This window comes from Schistocerca gregaria, chromosome 2, assembly GCF_023897955.1.
Source record: "Schistocerca gregaria isolate iqSchGreg1 chromosome 2, iqSchGreg1.2, whole genome shotgun sequence".
Classification (NCBI taxonomy): Eukaryota; Metazoa; Arthropoda; class Insecta; order Orthoptera; family Acrididae; genus Schistocerca; species Schistocerca gregaria.
This window is the reverse complement of record NC_064921.1, coordinates 805,369,515-805,394,643: the sequence shown is the minus strand read 5'-3', so window position 1 is coordinate 805,394,643 and position 25,129 is coordinate 805,369,515. Positions and strand designations below refer to the sequence as shown.

Here is a 25,129-nt window from a genome sequence, read left to right as displayed (position 1 = left end):
AGTTAGCGACACCAGAAGTACCCTCCGCCACAAACCGTCAGATGGCTTGCCGAGTATGGGGGGGGGGGGGGGGGGAAATCGCAACACCAAGAAGAAATTTGGCGTCATAAATGAAAGTAGGTAGGCATGTTTCTACATCTGACAGATGATATCTATTCAAACTCCGTGCCAGTTGCATAAGAGTGGCGATAGGTTTGCTTTAAATACACGCTGTAACAGTAGTGAGCGGCTACCCTTGAGATTGGCCATGATCAGTTGATGTTAGCCAAGAATGCCTTTAAGGCCGACCGGTGTGTCTGAGCGGTTCTAGGTGCTACAGTCTGGAACTGTGCGACTGCTACGGTCGCAGGTTCGAATCCTGCCTCGGGCATGGATGTGTGTGATGTCCTTAGATTAGTTAGCTTTAAGTAGTTCTAAGTTCTAGGGGACTGATGACCTCAGCAGTTAAGTCCCATAGTGCTCAGAGCCAATGCCTTTAAGGTGACAAAGACACCGTTATTAACACCTCATTGTGATTGAAAGAGGTAGTGTAATAGGACTATGAGAAGCTGAGTGTTCTTTCTGCGATATTGCAAAAAGACTTGGCAGAAATGTAGACGCTGTACATATTGCTGGCAGTGGTGGTCACGAGAATGTAAGGTCGCAAGAAGACCAGCCTCTGGATGGCCACGTGGCACTACCAAGAGCAAAGACCATCGTGTTCAGCATATGAGTTCGGCACATCATACCATCCATATCTGCAGCAGCAATTTTAGCAACAGTTGGCACGACAGTGACACAACGAACTGTTACAAATGGATTACTTCAAGGACAGCTCCGAGAGAAACGTTCTGCAGCGTGCATTTCACTGCGCCCAAACCATTGCCATTTGCTATTTCAGTGTCAAACGAGAGCTCATCGGAGGGCAGGTTGGGGATCTGTTGTGTTTTCTGAAAGAGCTGGTTCTTCCTCAATGCCAGTGATGGCCGGATGTTGGTTAGAAGGAGACCAGATAATGGCTGAAAACAACCTGTTTGCCTGCTACACACACTGGATGTACACCTGGAGTTACGGTTTTGCTTGCAATGTCGTATAACAACAGGAAAAACTCTAGAGGCTATCCCACTCACCCAGACTGCAAATTTGTACATCGGTCTGGTGGTTTACTGAGAATATTATTGTTACCCAGTTGGAATACTATGTTGCAACACATTACCTTCTCAAAAAATTAGAAAACACCGATTGTGAAACAGGTCAGTAATTACGGACATCTCTTCTATCTCCTGTTTTGTAGTAGAGAATAACAGTGGTATACAAGGAGTCCCAAAAAGAATGATCCGATTTTAACTTGTAATAATATTGAGACAAATGTCACTAGGTAACTGAAACAGTGCTAGATATAATAGGCATGGTCTAGAGTTTCAGAAAAAATCCACTAGATGTCGCTACGAGCACTGCCTGGAGCGTGCAGCCAGTCTTGTGCAATATGGCATCCACGCAACAGAAGGCGTATTGTGTTACTGAACTTTGTCGTACTCAGTCAGTGATCGCCGTTCAGCAGGGGTTTCATATTCGACTTCGTGCTAAACCACCATCACCAAAGAACATTCCACAGTGGTATAAACGGTTTGAAGAAACAGGGTGCCGCTGTAAAGGCAAAAGTCCTGGTCTGCCATGCGTTCTTGAACAAACAGTGGAACAAATACGACGAGCATTGGAGCAGAGACCCCCCCCCCCCCCCCAATAAACTCTTCCACGTAATGGTCTGCTTTCCACAGCCTTACTGGGAACCGCCCACCCCCAGTACCCTCTCCTCCTTGATGACTGTCCCTTTCCTGACAACCTCAGTAAGGCCAATCACTTTGCCTCCCACCTCACAGATGTTTTTTCCATTCCAGATGATCCACAATTTGATTATTCCCTCTTCCCTGATGTCATGGACCGTATGAATACCTCTGTTCCTCCCCTTGCTCCTAGCTTCCAGTACTTGGGCCACACACCACCATCTGAACTTAACACTCCCATCACTACACAGGACATCAGCCTCACACTCCGCACTAAATGCAACACTGCACCCGGCCACGTCTGCATTACCTACCGCCACCTCAAACACTGCCCTCTGTCCTTCCTTTCAGTCCTTGCCACCCTCTACAATTTCATCCTTGCCACTGGTATCTATCCCGACCTGTGGAAAACCTCTCTCCAAACCCAACAAGCCTCCATCTGATGCCGCTTCCTATCGTCCTATCTGTCTCACATCGGTGTTCAGCAAGTTCTTGGAATCAATTCTTTCCTGGCACATTCATCACCATCTCCGCCAAAACCACCTCCTCCCCGACACCCAATGTGGCTTTCGACCTTCCTTCTCTGCCGATGACCAACTCCTTCACCTCACTCATCTCCTCTCCCTCCAGCTTAACTCCCGTTGCTCCACCATTTTTGTCTCCCTCGACCTCGAAAAGGCCTATGACCATGTCTGGCATCCCGGTCTCCTGTTTAAACTCCACACCTACGCCCTTCCTGTCAACTACATCCGTCTGATGGCCTCCTTCCTCTCCCACCGCCACTCCTATGTTACCATCCATAATGCCAATTCCCACACCTTCTACTCCTCTGCAGGTGTGCCCCAGGGCTCTGTCCTCTCCCCTCTCCTCTACCTCCTGTACACGGCAGATATGCTCCAAACTCCCCCCCCTCCTCCAGTACACCTCTTGCAATATGCCGATGACACCGCATTCCTTGCGCTCGATCCTACCCTCCAACGGTCCCAACGCCTTCTCCAGACTCACCTTGTCCTTTTCGCCACATGGTGTAACCAGTGGCTCCTGAAAATCAATCCTTCCAAGACCCATCGTAGGTCATACCACTCACTCGTTCCGGCTCCTGGATTTCTCCCTTACCATCTGCACCTGTCCTTTCTGCCTCACCCCCATTCTCACCTACTTTGGCCTCACCATTGACCGTCACCTCACCTGGATCCCTCATCTCCGCTCCATCCAATCCAAAGCCCACAACTGCCTCCGACTCCTCAAACTTCTCTCGGCAGGACATGGGGGTTGCACCCCTCAACCATCCTCCACACCTACAAATCCTTAATCCATCCCATCCTCTGTTATGCCAGTCCCACCTGGATATCTGCCCCCCCCCCCCCAAAATTCTATAAGTCCCTCCAGATCCTTGAGTGTCATGCACTCCACCTCACCTTCCGTATACGCCTCCCGTTCCCCACGCGGATCCTCTATGACCTCATTCCTTTCCCCCATCTGCTCCTATTCCTCGAACATATCCGCATACACTACATCTCCTGCCGCCTTGATCCCCCCTCCCCAGTTGCTCCTCTTCTCTCCCATCCCCACCCCCTGCCACGTCTTCACAGTTGTGTCCCCCCTACCCTCCATCTCTACACACTTCATTTCCTTTCCCAATGTGGCTTCCAACTGCCTCTCCCGGATGATACCCTCTCTCCCACCATTTATCCCTCCTATCAACTCTGATCCTCACCCCCCCTCCTTTCCTCCATTCTTTCCCTGGGCTCCCTCTTTCCCCACTTCCATCCTGTGTTTCTCCCTGCCTAACCTCTCCCTACCTCCCTTCTCCCCCCCCCCCCCCCCCGAGTCCTTTTGTAATCCCATCCTCTGCCTTCCCCACTCCCTGTCGCGTCTGCGCAGCACCAACCGCCCCTCTTATGGGTCCTCATCCTCCATTGGCTCCTTTCCCCCTCCCCCACTTCACTTTTCTTCACCTTCCCCCCTTTTTTATCTTCCCCTCATCTGTCTAGTTTCCCCCCATGTACTCTCAGCTGTGGTATGTCGTATTTTAGCGCAGTGTTCTAGTGAATGTTCAGTGTTGTTTTCATCTTTTCCCGTGTTGCGAACAGAAACCATGCTGTCGCTCGGTGTGAATTTTATGTCGTTTGCGAACAGAAACCATACTGTCGCCGTGTTTTTTTTTAATTGTCTGTCTATTATTTTACCTGACTGCTTCGTATGTTTTTTTATTAGCATCATCATCCCTTTGTTCTGTTTTAAGTTCCAGGATTTTTTCTCCATGTTAAACTTTAAGTCTTCGATTTATCGCCTGTTTTTTATTATGTATTGTCTTCACCTTTTTCAAACACAGTCTGTAGGCTGAAGAGCGGCATACTAAGCTGCTGCCAGCCCGCCCCCTTCGGGGGGAATCGAAATTCAATAATAAAAAAATAAAAGTAATAATAAAAAAAGAGCAGAGCCTACATATCATGCTAGCCAAGATCTTGCATTACCGTGCATGACAGTGCGGCGTGTGTTACAGCGTCTTTTAGCCCTCAAACCATACCGAATACAACTGGAACAAGGTCTTCAAGACAATGACAAAGTGAAGCGAGTGAACTTCAGCAATGCTATTCTAGAGCACATGGAAGATGACACTTATGTAATGGTTGATATTCAGCGGTGAGGCAACTTTCCATATTAGTGGCAAGGTTTATCATCATAATGTGCGTACATGGGGGCTCGAAAATCCTCATGAAACAATTGAACACGAACGTGATTCACCAAAAGTGAATGTTTTTTGTGCTGTTTCGCAAAGCAATGTTTATGGACCCTACCTCTTTTAGGAAGGAACTATAGCAGGACAATCATATCTTGCAATGCTGCGGAACTGGTTATTCCCACAACTTGACTCTGACAATTTCATCTGTCAGCAACATGGAGCACAACCGCACTGGCACAACAACGTATGCAGTTTCCTCAATGCCAACGTGCCTCAATGTTGGATAGGGCGTACAGGACGGCGAGACCAGGCTTTACACTCTTGGCCTCCTGGGTCCCCTGACTTAACACCATGTGATTTCTTCCTGTGGGGATATGTTAAACAACGTGTTTACGTTCCTCGCTTACCTAGTGACATTAATCAACTAAAAACCAGAATATCAGCTGCTGTAGCTTCAGTGACAGAAGGCACCTTAAGTTCAGTTTGGGATGAATTCGACTATCGGCTACATGTCGTCCGTGCAGCCAATGGAGGACATATTGAACATTTATGATCTATTTTTATAAACTTCTGTCTTTTCTGAGTAATTTAGTATGCAATTTGTTGACGTTAAGCCCTTCTTCCTATTAAATAATTCTGTTTAAAATCGGGTCATTCTTTTTGGGACACCCTGTAATCAGTCTCTCTGGGAAAATGCCTTGAGTTAGTGATGCTTTACGTATTTCAAAAATGGCAGCGTTTATTACAAGGGAACAAGTATTTAATACCTTGTTGAAAACACCATGTAATCCAGATGAGATATTATTTTTGAGAGAATATGTCATGTTCTTAATTTCAGAAGGAGAAGTGGATAAGACATCCATACTATCGAATTTTGAGTGAGGAGCTTTTCCAGCATACTGCTTTGACCTTTCTCTTAAACTGTTTGCCCCTATAGTTTCTCCTTCGTTTAGGATATGATTTTAACATATATGCTGCCTGTGGCTGATCATTTATAGCCCTTGCGTTTAAATCAGTAGTGATGTTATCCCATTCTGTGGCTTGTTGTCCTGTCAGTCGTTTTACTACATTCCATATACGTTTGCTGTCAGAATTGGTAGTTTCTGTCATAATGTTCATGTTCCTTGAGTTTTCAATAAGTTTTCTCAGTAATTTTGAGTCGTTCTTGTAGTGTGCAGCAACACAGGATCTTTACTTGTTCTTGCTAACAGATGCATTTCCTTTTCCTTTCCCAAGAGACTTCAATTTCTTTTCAAAAATGGCTCTGAGCACTATGGGACTTAACTTCAGAGGTCATCAGTCCCCTAGAACTTAGAACTACTTAAACCTAACTAACCTAAGGACATCACACACATCCATGCCCGAGGCAGGATTCTAACCTGTGTCCGTAGCGGTCGTGCAGTTCCAGACTGTAGCGCCTAGAACCGCTCTGCCACTCTGGTTGGCTTAACATCCTTTCTGATTAGCTTAAGTGGAAAGCTATTTCCGAATATTTATATGAATTGGTCATGGAACAGATTAAATTTTATGTCAGCATTTGGTTCACTGTAAATTTGAGACCAGGTCACCTCTATAAATTATTTTTTTTAATATTTACCCCTGAGTCATTAATTATTCTAAGTGATTTCCCCCAAGAACGATCAACACTGTAAGGCAGCACTTATATATCCTGACTGACTGCGCATCATGATCAGAGTGATCATTTGTTACTGATTATTCTGTTATTTTCTGGCACTGAGCTTCATCAAATAAAATATTTTCTGCTGTCTCCATTCACTTGTGTTGGAGTGTTCATTATCGAAAAAAAATTTAGGATTTCCAATAAGGTTTCCAAATCATTTCTTCTTTCATTATCCTTTAGAAAATCTACGCCGATATCACCAGAGACAATTAACAGCTTGCTGACAGATAGGAATCCATAGACAGTTCAGAATTTCCCAGTCTAGATCTGTAAGTAAACTTTTTTTCGATATTAATTCATAAACAAGCATTTTTATGTGTTGATCGCTACAAAATCCACTTGTGTTACTGTTTTTAAACTTCTGTTTTGAGTTGACATGTGTAACAGCTCCTCCTTTTCCCATATTAGTTGTACAGGAGAAAGATGTTAGAGTGTAATGTTTCGTATTTAACTTCTCTAACCCTGTTGTTAACTTGTGCTCAGATAGGTATGGATGTCTGTCTTTCCAGAGCTCTATAAATTTTCCAAACAGAAAAGAAGCTGTTTTACAGCATTAGCCAGGCCTCTAATATTCTGATGAAGTAAGCTTATCTTACTTTTTTTTAATTTTGTGGGGCTATTCTGTTTGTTCAACTTCTTTCATAACTGGGCGCCTACTTCTAGGTAGTAGAGGCTACACAAAAGAGGCTCGAGATTTCTGGCAACATAGCGGAAAACTCCGTCGCCAAGTATCATCAGATTTCAGACTGCGCAAGAACGTCTTGCAGGAAACGAGATATACATAGACCTCGGCAGAACAGCTTTCACAACAGCGCGGCGTCGCGGCAATGCAGGGAACTAGTACCGGCGAGCGAGTTGCGTGGAGTGGGGGGGTACGCGTCTGCCAGATAAAACCGCAAGCGGCGCTTCGCGCGGCCACAGTCATCATGCGGGGCACACGCGGAGCACTGGCGTTGCTGCTGGCGATGTTCGTCGCGCTGCTGGCGCCAGCGCGGTGCGCCAGGAAGGGCGGCGGCGCTGGCGAGCAGCAGGCGCCGCAGGTGCAGACCTCTCTGGGTCGGCTGCGGGGCAGTGTGATGACGTCACTGGACGGCCGGAGCATCCTGGCTTTCCGCGGCGTCCGCTACGCGCTGCCCCCCGTCGGCGAACTGCGCTTCAAGGTGAGACGGGACGGGACGCCTGCGCTCCACGATGCGCTGTCTAAGGGCTATTAGTACGAGAGCCCACGACCAAACCAATGTCTCACTGTCTTACGGCCAATGCCGCTAGAACAGATGATACTGTACCCGACTAGGTGGGCAGTAACTGGCAAAAACGTCACAGTTCCACGAAAAGAAGGCAGATGAATTATCACAAAAGTCTGGTATTAAAAATGTACATAGATTGCGTCATTTTATAACGACAATTATTGTTGGCAGACATTTTCGATATAACCTGTACTTCCAAAAAGAAAATCAACGCTCCGACACTTGTTACGATGAGAATTGCTATTTACTTGTTACGCTCTTGTGCTTCGATTCACATCTCACGAACGCAACAAGTTAGGCCTTCGGATTTCGCAAGTTAAAGAAGCTCTGGTCGAATTTTTAATTATTAGTTGGTCACAATGAAGCATGGCGCAGATTGTCGCTAACAAAACCATCCATACAAATTACGACATGTGCTACGAATATTTTACTGAATATGGTACTGTTACTCAAACAATGAAGAAGTAACTTGTCAAGAACATGAGGAGGCAGGTACTAAGATTGTTTGTCATGTTTGTCAAATTTGTTAACGTGGTCGAGTATCTAGTCAATACTCAACACTGACATTTTAATTACACTAATGGCCATTAAAATTGCTACACCACGAAGATGACGTAATACAGACGCGGAATTTAACCGACAGGAAGAAGATGCTGTGATATGAAAATGATTATCTTTTTAGAGGATTCACACAAGGTTCGCGCCGGCGGCGACACCTACAACGTGCTGACATGAGGAAAGTTTCCAACCGATTTCTCATACACAAACAGCAGTTGACCGGCGTTGCCTGGTGAAACGTTGTTGTGATGCCTCGTGTAAGGAGGAGAAATGCGTGCCATCACGTTTCCGACTTTCATAAAGGTCGGATTGTAGCCTATCGCGATTGCGGTTTATCGAATCGCAACATTGCTGCTTGCGTTGGTCGAGATCCAATGACTGTAAGCAGAATATGGAATCGATGGGTTCAGGAGGGTAATACGGAACGCCGTGCTGGATCCCAATGGCCTCGTATCACTAGCAGTCGAAATGACAGGCATCTTATCCGTATGGCTGTAACGGATCGTGCAGCCACGTCTCGATCCCTGAGTCAACAGATGGGGACGTTTGCAAGACAACAACCGTCTGCACCAACAGTTCGACGACGTTTGCAGCAGCATGGACTATTAGCTCGGAGACCATGGCTGCGGTTACCCTTGACGCTGCATCACAGACAGGATCGCCTGCGTGGTGTACTCAACGACGAACCTGGGTGCACGAATGGCAAAGCGTCATTTTTTCGGATGAATCCAGGTTCTGTTTACAGCATCATGATGGTCGCATCCGTGTTTGGCGACATCGCGGTGAACGCACATTGGAGGCGTGTATTCTTCACCGCCATACTGGCGTATCACCCAGCGTGATGGTATGATGTGCCATTGGTTACACGTCTCGGACACCTCTTGTTCGCATTGACGGCACTTTGAACAGTGGACGTTACATTTCAGATGTGTTACGACCCGTGGCTTTACCCTTCATTCGATCCCTGCGAAACCCTACATTTCAGCAGGATAATGCACGACTGCATGTTGCAGGTCCTGTACGGGCCTTTCTGGATACAGAAAATGTTCGACAGCTGCCCTGGCCAGCACATTCTCCAAATCGCTCACCAATTGAAAACGTCTGGTCAATGGTGGACGAGCAACTGGCTCGTCACAATAAGCCAGTCACTATTCTTGATGAACTGTGGTATCGTGTTGAAGCTGCATGGGCAGCTGTACCTGCACACGCCATCCAAGCTCTGTTTGACTCAATGCCCAGGCGTATCAAGGCCGTTATTACGGCCAGAGGTGGTTGTTCTGGGTACTGATTTCTCAGGATCTATGCACCCAAGTTGCGTGAAAATGTAATCACATGTCATTTATAGTATAATATATTTGTCCAATGAGTACCCGTTTATCATCTGCATTTCTTCTTGGTGTAGCAATTTTAATGGCTGGTAGTGTACAATGTTTGGGAATATGGAATTTGTAAAATATTCCGTAAAGATTTGTGTAGATATGGTTGTTGGTAATTCCTGCCGTTACATTGAAGCTTCGCATTTGTATGAAACAATCGGATTCCTGTATCAAAATCTTTACCCGCTTTTCATGCTGTGGCCTGCTACGATTAAAATCACGCATTCTATTTCTAGGGAAAAAAGGCCATTGACAGCCCTGAAAAATTCTACGTAATATCAAAAGGCTTTCACAGATTTCGCAGATACTCTTCTGACACTGGCAATGTACTGAACGTCTTAGAACAATCGGGGCGGTAACGTGCACATTATACAACAACAAAAATTAATGATTTGGATTCTGTTAGATTAAACATTTTTACACAAACATATAAAATGAAAAGTGAATCTCCTGCTACCGCCCTAAATTTGGATTTATCTTGTTTTAACGCCTGCAATCTGCCGCATTATAAAACAGAATCGGAAAAGCATTTATTGAAAGCAATATATATTTAGCAAACATTGGGTTAAGCTCATACGAAAAATCTAACAGACCTAAGACACACAGATTTCCGATGGTATGAGAACGAGGTAGGTGATGATTTTTCAAGATTGTCCGGTAGTCAGTTACCAGGATCGAGCGACGTTATTTTGGACAAATAATCAACATCTATAAAAGGCTTTGGTCGACGGAGATAAGCACAGCAGAAATTTTTGGAAAGGACTTAACAGTGTTCAGGAAGTATAGCTTAAATACAGTTGGTGGTGTTGTTTTTAGAAGTAGTTTTTCTTGTAGCGAAGTTGAAATAGAAAATTCCTGTAAGTTAGTATGGGTGGAGGTTATGCTTGACAACCGGAATAAATTAATTATTGGCTCCTTTACCGACATCCTGGCTAAGCTGATTCAGTGACTACAGAGTTCAAAGAACACCTGAGTCTCATCTCAAATAGGTGCCCGACTCACATAATTAGAATAGGTGGTGACTTCAATCCATATTCGATATGTAGGCGAAAATACGTGTTTAAAGTCGGTGGTAAGCATAAAACATCGTCTGAAATCGTACTAAATGCTTTATCAGAAAATAATTTTGAACAATAAGTGCAGGAGCCCACTCGAATAGTAAACGGTTGCAAAAACATACTCGACCTCTTAGCAACATAACCCCGAGCAAATATTATAATGTATATCACAAGATCGGTGCAGCGAGAGTGAACACTGTAACATCCAAATCCACCAAAATAAATGCAAACTATATGTATTTTTTTAAGGGGATAAAAATTCGCTTGACACCTTCTTAAGAGACAGTCTTCACTCCTTCCAAACTAGTTATGTACAGGGTTGTTGTAATTAAACTTTAGCTACTTGGCAGAGCTCCCATGAAAAGTGAGTGATCGTAGGACAATGAAACTTTGTGGAAACATCTGCAAGGACATGCGGAAAAGAAATAACGAATAAACATTTGAAAGAAACATATTAATTTCCACATGAGAGGGTAACATTTATTAAATGTGTACCATGTTTACATTGCAGATTACAAACGTTGCTCAGTTGACAATCATCTGCGTAAACGACAGTCTGGAACCGTACTAGAGATTGCTCTTATCGCTGCCAGAAACATCTCACGTGGGATGATGGCTGCCTCCCTCGTTGTGCTCATCTTCAAACTCCAACCCCACATCCAGAAATCACACTGATTCAGACCTGGTCATTTTGGTGGCCACGCATTTTGGAACGATGGGCCAATGATTCGGTGTTCTCCAAATGTGTTACGGAGTAACCCACTGACCGAAAGAGCATCGGGCATCAAAACAGCTGAGACCAAAGCTCCTCTCTCTGGTAGGGTAGGACGAAACAGATCACAGTAATGTGTGCCGTTCACGCTTCATGTCTTTGGTCTTTGATTTCTGAGTTCCTCCTATGTGCCTAAGGCTATCTGTATTACAGGGCTTTATCGTCGCCGTACCAAAAGCGACTCCTAACAGCAAGTCACGAGGTTAACACTACCAACAACGCAAACCCTGCAGCGTAAATGGGTACATCATTCCTATAACGTTGGTACGAGCACAGTAAATAGTTTTCCGTCAGCACTGACTCAAGCAACCAACGTTTAATTATAACCATCCTGCAAGTGTAGATCAGTTGTGGCTTAAATTCGAAGAAATAGTATTGGTCGCAGCTGAGAGATTAAAACCTAATAAATTAATATAATGGTACTGATCCCACATGGTACACGAAACAGGTCACAACATAGTGGCGGAAACACCGTAAAACGCCCGTCAAAAGAATGCAAAATCTCCAAGATTGGAAACGTTTTCCTAAAGCTCGAAACTTGACTTGACTGCGAGCCGCTTTTAATAGTTTCCACAACGAAGCTCTGTCTCGAAAATGGCAGAGTGTCCAAAGAGATTCTGGTCATATGTCAAGCATACCAGTGGCAAGACACAATCAATACCTTGACTGCTCAATAGCAATGGTAATATTTCCAACAACAGTGCAGCTAAAGCGGAGTTACTTAACACAGTTTTCCGAAATTCCTTCACGAAAAAAGACGAAGTAAATATCCCCGAATTCGAAGAGCAGCTGCCAAGTTCAGTAACTTAGAAGCATATATTCTCGGTATAGAGAAGCACCTTAAGGCACTTAACGAAAGCAAGTCTTACGGCCCACGTTGTATACCAATTAGGTTTTTTTTTCGTATTATGCTGACACAATAGCTCCATAGTAACTAATCATATACAAATGCTCGCTCAACGTAACATCCGTATCTAAAACTGGAAAGTTGCGCAAGCCACAACAATACTCGAGAAAGGAAGCAGCAGTAATCCGGTGACTTACAGACCCATATCACTGACGTTGATTTGTAGTAGGATTGTGGAACATATACTGTGTTCGAACATTATGAATTGCATCGAAGAAAACGACCTATTGACACATAGTTGTCATGGATTTAGAAAATATTGTTCTTGTGAAACACAACTAGCTCTTTATTCACACGAAGTGACGAGTGCTATCGATAGGAGCTTTCAGACTAATTCCATATTTCTAGCTTTCCAGAAGGCTTTTAAGGCCGATACTCACAAGAGAATTGTAATCAAATTGTATGCCAATGAAGTATCGTCTCAGTTGTGCGACTGAATCGTAATTTCTTGTCAAAGGGGTCACAGTTCATAGTAATCGGCTGAAAGTCATCGAGTAAAACAGAAGTGATATCTGGCGCCCAGCAAGGAAAAGTTACAGCCCCTCTGCTGTTCCTAATGTATACTAACGATTTAGGAGGCAATAGAAGCAGTCATGTTAGATTTTTTACAAATGATGTCGTCATTTGCTGTCTGGTAAAGTCGTAAGAAGATCAAAACCAATTGCAAAATTACTGAGACAAGGTATCTGTATGGTGCGAAAACTGACAATTGACTATAAATAATGAAAAGTGTGTGATCATCTGTGATTCTCCACATAAATATTAAAATAAATCCGTTAAATTACTGTTACTCGATAAATCATAAAAATCTAGAAGCTGTCAGTTCAGCTAAATACCTATAATTACAATTACGAATAACTTAAATTAAACGATTACATAGATAATGTTGTGAAAAAGGCAGACCAAAGACTGCATTTTATTGGTAGAACACTCAGAAGATACAACAAGTCTACAAAAGAGACTGCCTACACTATGCTTTTCCATCCTCTGCTAGAGTAGTGCTGTGCTGTATGAAGTCCTTACCAGATAGGATTGACGGAGAACATCGAAAAAGTCCAAAGAAGAGCAGCTCGTTTTGTATTATGGCGAAGTAGGTTAGAGTGTGTCACGAACATGATAAGCGAGTTGGAATGGCAATAATTAAAACAAAGGTGAGATATTTTCACGACATTCCAGTCACCACCTTTCTCGTTTGTACGCGAAAGTATTTATTGGCGTCAACCTACATCGGAAGAAATGATTCTCATAATAAAATAAGAGAAAGCAAATCTCTTACGGAAAGATTAAGTGTTCATTTCTCCTGCATGCTGTTAGAGAGTGGAACAGTAGAGAAATAGCGTGAAAGTGGTTCGATGAATACTCTACCAGGCACAAGTGTGAATTGCAGTCATGTAGACAAGGGCGTCCACACGATAGTTTGAGGGAGAGGGGTGGGGTGGGGGGGGGGCCTACACGTGGAGGTACGGACTATTTTTAATATTTTGGAAGACGAATGAGGACGTGTAAGTATCCATAAAAAAGTTCCAGTTACGACCCAGTTAAAAAGCTACAATATACCAACTTTTAAATCATTTTCTTAACAGAAAAGCACCTCACAAAACTGTATTTCTTTCCTTTGCCTGAGGGCCAAGAGGGAGGGGTAGGGGGCGTCCTCGTATGTAGATGTAGATGTAGCTGTAGGGTGGATACCCGTTGCAGGCCGTATCCCTTTCGTGGGAGCGGGAAGTATATTTACCGCCAACTGTATTTCTTTACTGCGTTCGTGGTAACACATTGTACGATTTCATGTAAATTGGAGGAGGAGGAGGGAGAAAGGAAAGGGAAGGGACTGTTGATATCAGCTGCATTAGGAATTTGTGTGGCATCAGAGGCGAAGAGTGAAAACATGTGCCGGACCGTGATTCGAACCCTGAATCTCCTGCTTACTTGGCAGTTGCGTTAAGTGCTGCGCCACCCAGACACAATGTTTATCGCGACTGCATAGAGTATCTCGGCACGCCTCTTGGCCAATTCACACACCCACCTCGCACCACCTATCCGCAGTCCCAGCACATGTCCTCCGTGCTCGCTGCTTTGAGATTCCCGCAGTAGGTTGGACATTTATTGTGTATCCACACTGAATGTGGTGGATCCGTTGCCCATCAAAGAGTATCAATGATATGAATGCGTGGTATCTGTTCTTTGGGATATGGATCCACCACATTCAGTATGGACGCACAATTGCATCTGACCCACTGCAGGAATATCAAAGCAGGGGACGTGGAGCACACGGACAGAGACTGCAGATAGGTGGTGTGAGGTGGGAGTGTGAACCGGCCAAGTGGAGTGCCGAGATACTCTGCGGAGTTGCGATAAACACTGTGTCCGGGTGGCGCAGCAGTTAACGCAACTGCCAAGTAAGCAGGAAATCCGGGTTCGAATCCAGGTCCGGCACACGTTTTATCTCGTCGCTGCTGATGCCACAGGAAGTCCTCGTGCAGCTATCAATAATCCCTTTCCTTTCATTTCTCCTCCCTCCTCCTTCGGTTCTCATAATACAGGGTCATCATCATTTATCCAAACAGTAAAGCTGCACGCCCTCGGGAAAAATTACGGCCGTAGTTTCCCCTTGCTTTCAGCCGTTCGCAGTACCAGCACAGCAAGGCCGTTTTGGTTAGCGTTACAAGGCCAGACCAGTCAATCGTCCAGACAGTTGCCCCTGCAACTACTGAAAAGGCTGCTGCCCCTCTTCAGGAACCATACGTTTGTCTGGCCTCTCAACAGATACCCCTCAGTTGTGGTTGCACCTATGGTACAACTATCTGTATCGCTAAGGCACGCAAGCCACTTATCAGGAGAAAGGAAGCTGGCGTTCTACGGATCGGAGCGTGAAATGTCAGATCCCTTAATCGGGCAGGTAGATTAGAAAATTTAAAAAGGGAAATGGATAGGTTAAAGTTAGCTATAGTGGGAATTAGCGAAGTTCGGTGGCAGGAGGAACAAGACTTTTGGTCACTATACTCGATGTTAACAAATTTCTCTTCTTTAGAAACGCTTTCCTTGCCATTGCCAGTCTACATTTTATATCCTCTCTACTTCGACCATCATCAGTTATTTTGCTCCCTAAATAGTAAAACTAATTTACTACTTTAAGCATCTCATTTCCTAATCTAATTCCCGCAGCATCACCCGATTTAATTCGACTACATTCCATTGTCCTAGTTCAGCTTTTGGTGATGTTAATCTTATATCCTCCTTTCAAGACACTGTCCATTCCGTTCAGCTGCTCTTCCAGGTGGCATTAATTCAACGAAAAGCGCCGTGTTTCATGGCGGATTCGTAGATGCAGCGTGAGAGAGTTACAAAGACAGAGACGCCCATCAAACTCTATGGCAGGTGCTACAAGGGAGACGTTGTGTGAAACGGAGAGATTTACTGTTGAAATTTGGATAGCAGACGTTCCACAAAGATTTGGGTAACATTTGACTTCCTCCCACGTTCGTCTCGCCAAATGACTGGGCGAGAAAGTAAGATAAATTAGAGCCTATATGGGGGCTCTCAGACAGTTGATAGAACGAAAAACCAGTCCAAGTTGCAAACATTATATTTTTCATTCGATGAGTAGTTTCGGGCGCTGGCCCATTTTCAAATCAGACAGTTGTTGTCCCCACACAACAGGTAGGTGAAGAGCCGTGGAGGGAGGGAAGGGGGGGGGGGGGGGGGGAGAAGGGGCAATGATGGTGGCATATGTAGATGTACACGTGGTTGGGGACAAAAAGTACGATAGTGCAGTGGGTTTGAACCCTGCTGGTGAAAGAAAGTTTCATAATCAGTCTTTGGACGGTGAGGATGGTGGTGGTGTGGTGGAGGAGGAGGGACAGTTCCAGATCACCACATTCAGCCGTGTTTGATACAGGCAACGATTCTCCCGTGGCATACCTTCTTCCTGTCACCACATGCATGGGATGTGCAGTGCTTTCAACACGAATCTACATTTACAATAGTGCTGATGACTTCTTCATCGAAAAAACCTACGACCTTTCAGCGGTTGTGATACACGCAGGTGCGCACGTCACAAGTAGTGAAATGCACCGTGTTTGCAGAAAGAATCTGTCTCAGGATTTGAACTTTGTTGTGTATGACGATGCGAAAAGCGAGAAGAATGTGCCCGTATGTGGAAATTCTTTTCATTTAAACTGCTGAGCAATCCCTCACAATAGCCCCGCTGCAAATTCTACATTACCGTTATTTGCGAGTAACGAGGAGCGTTCAGTAAGTAATACAACACATCTTTTTACTCGGCCAATTTAGGCTGAAAAATGCAGAATTTGTTGTGGATCGTGGTGGAATATTCCCACTTCCGCCCCTACGATTTCATGAAGTTCCGATAGGTGGCGGTGCTATACGTAGCCTTCACAATGGCGTCTGTAACAGAGTTGCGTTCTAAGGAGAGAGCTGTCACTGACCCTATTTTGGCGGAAAACCAGAGCATCGCAGATATTCATAGGCGCTTGCAGAATGGCTGCACAGCTCCAACAGTGAACAAAAGCACGGTGAGTCGTTGGGCGAAGCGTCTGTCATCATCGCAACAAAATCGCGCAAACCTATCCGATCTCCCGCGAGCCGGCTGGCCACACACAGCTGTCGCTCCTGCAATGTTGGAACGTGCCGACATTCTAATTCAGGCTGATCGACGGATCACAATCAAAAACCTCGCTGCTCAGTTGGACGTCTCTGTTGGTAATGCTGACACACTCATCCACCAGCTGGGTACTCAACGGCGTGAACCTGTTAGATTCTTCGTCGCTTAACGGAAGGTCATAAAGAGCATCTGTTTGGCCCGGTTAAGGATAGACTCCGTGGGAAGCAGTACGTGAATGGTTGGGAGATTGTTGATGCAGCAAGACGGCTCCGACGTTGACCAATAGAGTGGTAGCATGCGGGCATACAGGCCCTCCCAGTAAGGTGGCGAAAAGCCGTCGCATTGAATGGAGACTTTGTTGAAAAATAGGGTTTTGTAGCCAAAAGAGTGTGGTATAATACGGTGTACTGTAATCCTGAATAAAACTAACCTGCTTCCAGAAAAAAATGTATTACAGCACTTAACTGAAAGCCCCAAGTACTAAGGGGTTGGGAATTTGCCTTCCCTTGTCCCCATATTTCTGAAAGTGCGCTTCTCTCCTAATTTCAAACTATGTTGTGAGGGCTACTTACAGATCGGTTTTAATCTCGCCATCCATTTCATCGTGTCCGTTTAATGTGTCCATAGATCAAGCTGCATTTTCAAATATTGCTATATATATTGATGTATTGTTTGAATCTTCTTGTGCCTCCGAGTCGGCATTGTTCGTTTACATGTAACGATCCTGAAATTTTTCTTACAATTTTGCGATCCTTTTTCACAATACTTTCAGTGTTTGTTTTTCCGTTCAAAATTAGTGCACCTGATCCACAGAGGCATTCTCATTTATTTCTGTATCGTGATGTCATAGATCTGAGTGCCTGGAGATTTTGTTGTAGGTATTTCTGGTGAGTCGATATGCAGTTCCAGTCTTTCAGCATGTAATTTCGTTTGCTTTTGATTCGATTCCCTTTTCCTGAATGGTTCCACTGAGATATTAAAACTGCAGAACGCGTTTAGTTTTACCATATTATGGCCGACATTATTATTATTACTGTCTTTCTTTTTTTTTTCTCAGACGTTATGTCTGGTCAAAAATGGAAAGTGACGCGGACCTTGATCAAGCGTGACTTCCTTTTAACTGTACGGTATATGTTACATTGCATTTAGGAACTTTCGGGTAATTGAACATGTATCAATAATTACAGATTTCTTTAGTTGTATATGTAAGTTTGGATGTAGCTGTATTGCGTTGATGTACTGGTGGATATTGTGTGGTATGACTCCTGTAGTTGATAGTATAATTGATATAATGTCAACTTTATCCTGATGCCACATGTCCTTGACTTGTTGGATGTATTTTTCAAATTTTTTCTCCCGTTTACTTCTGTATATTTGTTGTATTGGGTATGGATATTTCGAGTAGTTGTGTTAATTTCTTCTTTTTATTGGTGAGTATGATGTCAGGTTTGTTATGTGGTGTTGTTTTATCTGTTGTAATGGTTCTGTTCCAGTATAATTTGTATTCATCATTCTCCAGTACATTTTGTGGTGCATACTTGTATGTGGGAAAGTGTTGTTTTATTAGTTTATGTTGTATGGCAAGTTGTTGATGTATTATTTTTGCTACATTGTCATGTCTTCTGGGGTATTCTGTATTTGCTAGTATTGTACATCCACTTGTGATGTGATCTACTGTTTCTATTTGTTGTTTGCAAAGTCTGCATTTATCTGTTGTGGTAATGGGATCTTTGATGATATGCTTGCTGTAATATCTGGTGTTTATTGTTTGATCTTGTATTGCAATCATGAATCCTTCCGTCTCACTGTATATATTGCCTTTTCTTAGCCATGTGTTGGATGCGTCTTGATCAATGTGTGGCTGTGTTAGATGATACGAGTGCTTGCCATGTAGTGTTTTCTTTTTCCAATTTACTTTCTTCGTATCTGTTGATGGTATGTGATCTAAAGGGTTGTAGAAGTGGTTAAGAAATTGCAGTGGTGTAGCCGATGTATTTATATGAGTGATTGTTTTGTGTATTTTGCTAGTTTCTGCTCGTTCTATAAAGAATTTTCTTAAATTGTCTACCTGTCCATAATGTAGGTTTTTTATGTCGATAAATCCCCTTCTTCCTTCCTTTCTGCTTAATGTGAATCTTTCTGTTGCTGAATGTATGTGATGTATTCTATATTTGTGGCATTGTGATCGTGTAAGTGTATTGAGTGCTTCTAGGTCTGTGTTACTCCATTTCACTATTCCAAATGAGTAGGTCAATATTGGTATAGCATAAGTATTTATAGTTTTTGTCTTGTTTCTTGCTGTCAATTCTGTTTTCAGTATTTTTGTTAGTCTTTGTCTATATTTTTCTTTTAGTTCTTCTTTAATATTTGTATTATCTATTCCTATTTTTCTCTGTATCATAGATATTTATAGGCATCTGTTTTTTTCCATCACTTCTATGCAGTCTGTGACATTACAGCCTTTATCACTGCGATTTTTAACATGTAAAAGTTTTTTTTTCTGTATTCGCGTCAGTATGTGCGAACTTTTAACATATACCAATGAATGTTGTAACCAGATATCTTTGCCGCGCTCCTAAAAAGCGCAGAATATCACGATAGCTATAAACTGTTATACACTGCTATCGATCCGTAAAAAAACGACGCACCTATGTTTCAAAATAACAATTGCCAATTTTTACTTCAGCAGGGGGCCGCGCCGCTCTCTAGCTGTTCTTCTGTGAAAGTGTTGCGAGTCGGACTCAAAAGTATTGTGCTCCATACTGATATAATCATTTTATTGTAACTTTAAGAGTTTAAGTGATTAAAAATATATGTAGCCACAAACAAGCGAGAATGTGTATCATGAAATTTCGCTCCACCGCCACAATGGGTGGCCACGTTAATTTAAGTTTCCGTTTCATAATATAATACTTGAAGCCTTGAAGTTTATTTAATTCCAAAGAAAATCTCTCAACCTTATTTTCATTAATTATACTTGTGATAATCTTTTCTGTTTAAAAGATTTATGCAGCTTATGATCCAGCGTGTGTTCTGTCGGAACAGGAGGCTGTCGTGACGACATCGTTATAGTATTTATTCAAAGTTCTTTCAGTTCCGTTTATATGTTCGTACAAATCCAATTAGTTGGTCCCTTAGGTTTCTTTCGTGTAACTTCTGTTTTCTCCGCGCGATCTTCCTCCGAAAAAATTTCTGTTCATTTTTTAGTAATTTTCGATATCGCGAATGAGAAAAGACAGCCGCCTCCTGCTCCGAAAGGAACACCACGACTTTTCTAACGTCGGAGATTACCGCACGAATTTTCCGCTATAAGGTAATAGAATTTCTTAAAGCTGGATCAGTTACACATGTTGCTGCTGTTCTCCGACAAATCTGGTGTGATTAATAGTAATTTATTCTGTCACGACAAAAAGAACCAATTTTACTTTTACCAAAGCAACAAAGCTTTCAATTAAATTACTAAAAAAAAAAGTCATACCAGATCTGGCGCCCGAACGGGGACTTGACTAAAATATTGAAAGTGTCAAGGTACTAATGTATGATTGTCTTATTTCATGTATCGCTCTTTGGAACCCAATGCTGCATAAAATTACGGATGAGCAATAAATATACGCAATATTGAAGGACGCGGTATTTACACAAATATCTTGGGATTTAATAAGACGCAGATTTGCAGTTTTGAAGACAACGCCGAGTGAGTGCCAAATTTTAGTTTGCCATAGTTCTGTCTAAGGAGTGGCTCATTTGACCTTCAAATTCGACCTCACTCTATCCTTTCTGTAGTTTAACGTAAAAAACAGCTTTTTTTCTACGTAAATATTTGAACATTTTCTGTAACCTTTTGCTTGGACTATTTGTTTTATACTGTAGTTAGTATTCTCGTGTAAGTTTAAGATGGATGCCATTTCAGTCTTTTCTGTGTAACAGCGTTGGCAATCAATTGTTTCAACGGCGTTGACTCCATCTTGTCTTTTTGCTACAGACGTGTGTCAGTTATTACCCAAGTAACATTAGACATTTGACGAACGCGCCGCGACTGTAACTTGCGCGGCAAGAATAACTGACAATCACAATTTCAGTTGGCAGTACCTATTTTAAGTTGGCAATAGTTGAACAAACATACCGACTCCGCTCACGCGGAACGACGGCCAGGGCAGACGACAGACAAGAGGTAGCTAACGTGGACGACACTCAGCAGGAAACACCCACCTCCCCGATAACGGTATCAATTGACATTGTCAAAATGTTACAGGAATTGATACTAGACAGACAGGAGAGGGAACAGCGTGAACGTGATCGCGAACAACGTGAGAAAGACAGACAAGTTTTTATCAGAGTTGAAAACGGATATGACGACACAGATTGACTCAGTTACTACGCAAGTAGGCTCTCTCACAGCACAGATTGACTCAGTTAGGAATGACGTAAATACCACCATTGATGCGAAAGTAGGTACCCTCACTACGCAACTCGAGGCCGTAAAAACTGACGTAAATACCACCATTGATGCGAAAGTAGGTACCATCACTACGCCAGTAGGCTCTCACAGCACAGATAGATTCGGTTAAGGGTGACGTCACGGCGCAAGTAACCACTTTGACAACACAGATAAGCACTCTGGATAACAAAATTAGTCAGAATCTCACAACTCAAATCGAAGCGTGTCGCAAAGAAACCGATTCGGTAAACCTTGCGTATAAAACAGTTGCACGACAGGTAGACGAGTTAGCGTAAGCGGTAGCCACTGTAGAATCAAAAGTAAGTGCAATGGCGAATGACATTTCGGACCGAACTATTGAGGAAAGAGTTAACAGTAGTGTTACTTCGCACACTAAAGCACTTACCGAACATTACAAAGAATGGATTGATGTACAAGAGAAGCTCGTTGAGGAGAAGGTTACACGTGACTTGAAAGATGTTAAATCCGCAACCTTAGACATATTATCTGCGCCCGGCAGTTCAGGAGACACTGTTTGTACTGAGCTAGGCCAAATTAGACGAGTGTTTACCCGGGATTTGCCGGAATGGCGGAAGCAAGTAACAGATGAGATATCCGACCTGAAATAGCAAATTCAAACACTACAGTATGATAACCAGAGTGACGGGAAACACTCACTACCTTCTGAGCCAGATGAACATCAATACCAGACAACACAACACACCAAAGTACATTCCGCGACCGAAAAATGAATTTAGCGATTCACACAACAACAACACTGAACAATTGACACTCACAACCCTCATGAAAGAGAGTGTATTGAAACACAGGGTTTTTCAACCATTCCAACCGGAAAAGCGAAATATTCATCCAGTCGTTTACCTAAAGAACTTTTCAGGAGTCTTTCCAGCTGCCTAGAATTACAAAAAGAGAATACAATTCATTACCGGATACATACAAGGAGAAAGTGCTATATGGGGAACCGAGATGGTTGATAAGTGCAAAACATTTAGCGAGTTTGAGAAGAACTTTTTAAGCAAATTTTGGAGCGCAGGTGTTCAGCAACGCCTACGCAAAGAGGTCTACAACGCCGAACCTTTCCATTCGAACAGTGGCGGACTTCGCCGGTACTTTGAAAAGTACTTGAGAAAGATACAATATTGGGACACTCCCATAACAACAAAAGATGTTATGATTCTTAAGTCAAAACTGCCCATTTCCATACGCGAAAAATTAGTGAACGTGTCAGAGGAAGATCAGGACGCATTTTTATCCGTCCTTGATTCGCTCGATCTTATACACGAAGACGCGCGTGCGAATGCTAACCGTAAGAACAACAACGCAGGCACGTATTCGAATGGAAACGGTAGTAATGGAAATGGTTCACACGAAACACAATACGGAAACAAACAGTACAATAACCGCAATAGAGGCCGAAACAATGGTTACCGTAATGGTAAACACAAAAACAAGCATTACAGCAACCAACGGTACAATCCAATATACAACACGAAACAACAGTATTACGGGAATGCCCCATACCAATCAAACAATAACGGTAGTAACTTCTACCAGAATGGGAACAAATACAAGGGTAAACGTTGCAACGATCAAAATCGCGGAGGTCAGCTACCTCCACCACAACCCTATGGGCAGCCACAACACCAGCAACAACAGCAATACACGCCTCAGCAACAACCATTCATGCAACAACAACAGTACACGCCACCACAACAGGACTTTAGATACAATAACAATAAACCAAGAAAACAATACAGTCCACCGGTATATTTTACGCAGGCAAGTAATGTACCGATTTTTCAGCCTGGTAACTAAGTGCAGTACCAACAAGGGTTTGATACAAATCAACACACACAATGGGTAAAAAACCAGCGAGGATGGTCAAGTGATGTGACAGAAGAGTCAAATCAGTCGCATCACAAGAAAGCGGAAAACTAAAGGCAGCACCTTTTCGCCTCCTTGGGGATGCTGCGGGACATAATGGGGGCAAACTCGACCTTGAACGACTTAACGTAATACGTTATGATCGCGACACTAACTTGAGAGACGATTTGTTGCAGGAAAATATTGAGACAGACTTGAATGACGAATGGGGAGACGAAGTACAAGCAATGACTAAAATTTACATAGCCAATACACCAATGGATGCTATTATTGATACTGGTGCAAACGTAAATGCTTTATCACTATGTATGTTTGAGAAAGTTTCTGCAGGGATGAAAATTTTAACGTTACCAGTACAAGGTTGTTCAGTAACAGGAGCGGTAGGATCTTTATCACAGCGAGTCCATTTGCAAGCTCAGGTACCGATAAGGATTAATTCTACTTCTTTCATGTGTGGATTTCTAGTAGTTAAGAATTTGTCAGTGTCATGCTTATTAGGAATGGAGTTCCTGAGGAAGAATAAGGCAGTGATTGATATAGAAAAGGGTATCTGTACAATCCGAGTAGGTGAACAGGAGGTAACGCTGCAATTGTTGCGCGGCAAGGTCAAAAGAGTCAACACTGAGCACAAAGTTAAGGTACGCAGACTGGTACAGCGAATGTTTTTGAACCAAGCACACATGACAAGACAGGGTAACAGTTGGACGGATTTTGATACTGATGACGGACTTCCGACTAGAGAAGAGATTTTGAATAAAGTAAGCGAATCAAGTGAACTTTATTACAGACAAAGGCAAGATTTACTGCACTTACTTATGAGGTATCTTTATGTCTTTTCTTCGAAACCTGGAGTAATACGTGACTACGAATATGACATGAAGGTCGCTCCCCATTCTACTTTTTGCAAGACAACGTACTCTGTCCCGTATGCAAGGCGCGAGGCTGTGAAAAATGAAATACGTAAAATGCTTAAGTGGGAGATCATTGAACCGTCAGACTCACCTTACAGTAGTCCGTTATTGTCAGTTTTGAAGCAGGATGGTAGTGTACGTATAGTTTTGGATGCAAGAAACATAAATAAAATAATTATTCCAGTAAGAACTCGACCTGAGGCTATGGATAAACAATTACAAAGGTTCCATGGAGTAAAATTCCTCACATCGGTAGACTTGAGATCGAGATACTGGCAGGTCAAGATGACATGACAGTCTCGAAAATATACAGCGTTTATATTTGCAGGTAGATCATACCAATTCAAAGTAGTTCCATTTGGTTTGAATGTGAGTTCAGGCGTATTCATAGCTGCACTTGATCATGTATTAGGACCTGAACTGTTGGATCGAGTAACAGTGTATGTTGATGACTTACTGATTGCTACGAAATCTTGGGAAGAATATTTAGACATAATAAGCTAAGTTTTCCAGAGGTTTGTTGACTATGGAGTCACAGCTAATCTACATAAGTCTAAATTTGGTAAAAGCGAGATTAAAATTTTAGGACATCTTGTATCATCACAGGGAATTACCCCAGATCCAGACAAACTAGCAGCTATTAAAAACTTTCCTGTGCCCTCTTCTAAACGCCAGTTGAAAGGCTCCTCGGAATGACTTCCTTTTTCATAAAGTTTATTTCGGACCAGTCGATGAACAGTCAAGCATTGCATGATCTTCTAAAGAAAAATACTCACTGGCATTGGACGCCAGAGTGTCAGGCAGATTTTGATCGAATTAAACAAGCACTTCTTAACAGCAATATTTTGTTCCATCCAGACATGGATAAAGAATTCTGTATTTCGTCAGATGCTTCATTTCAGGGGCTTTGTTCTTGTTTGTTTCAAATAGAAGTAATTGATGGAAAAGAGGAGATAAGAGTTATCAGCTTTGCAAGTAGGGTTCTTACAGAATGTGAGAGGTCATACTCGGTGACAGAGTTGGAGGCTCTTGCCGTTGTATGGTCCTATAAAAGGTTCAATTACTACATCCATGGTCTTTTCTGATCACCAAGCTCTTAGTTTCTTGCTCTCGTGTAAACTTCTTCATCCTCGTCATACACGATGGAGTCTCTTCTTGCAAGAGTATGATTTCGAAATAGTATACATCAAGGGTAAAAACAACATT

General features: G+C 43.0%; 1 protein-coding gene across 1 annotated transcript in view; it reads left to right on the top strand.

Annotated features, from left to right (window-relative positions):
* The first annotated feature begins 7,052 nt into the window (after nucleotides 1-7,052).
* The window catches only part of LOC126335084 (esterase E4-like), a 166,700-nt gene continuing 148,623 nt past the window's right edge, over nucleotides 7,053-25,129 (top strand). Inside the window, exon 1 of the mRNA XM_049997979.1 lies at nucleotides 7,053-7,290. Coding sequence (XP_049853936.1) covers nucleotides 7,057-7,290 — 234 coding nt within the window. The 5' untranslated portion in view covers nucleotides 7,053-7,056. The remainder of the gene's footprint in view (nucleotides 7,291-25,129) is intronic.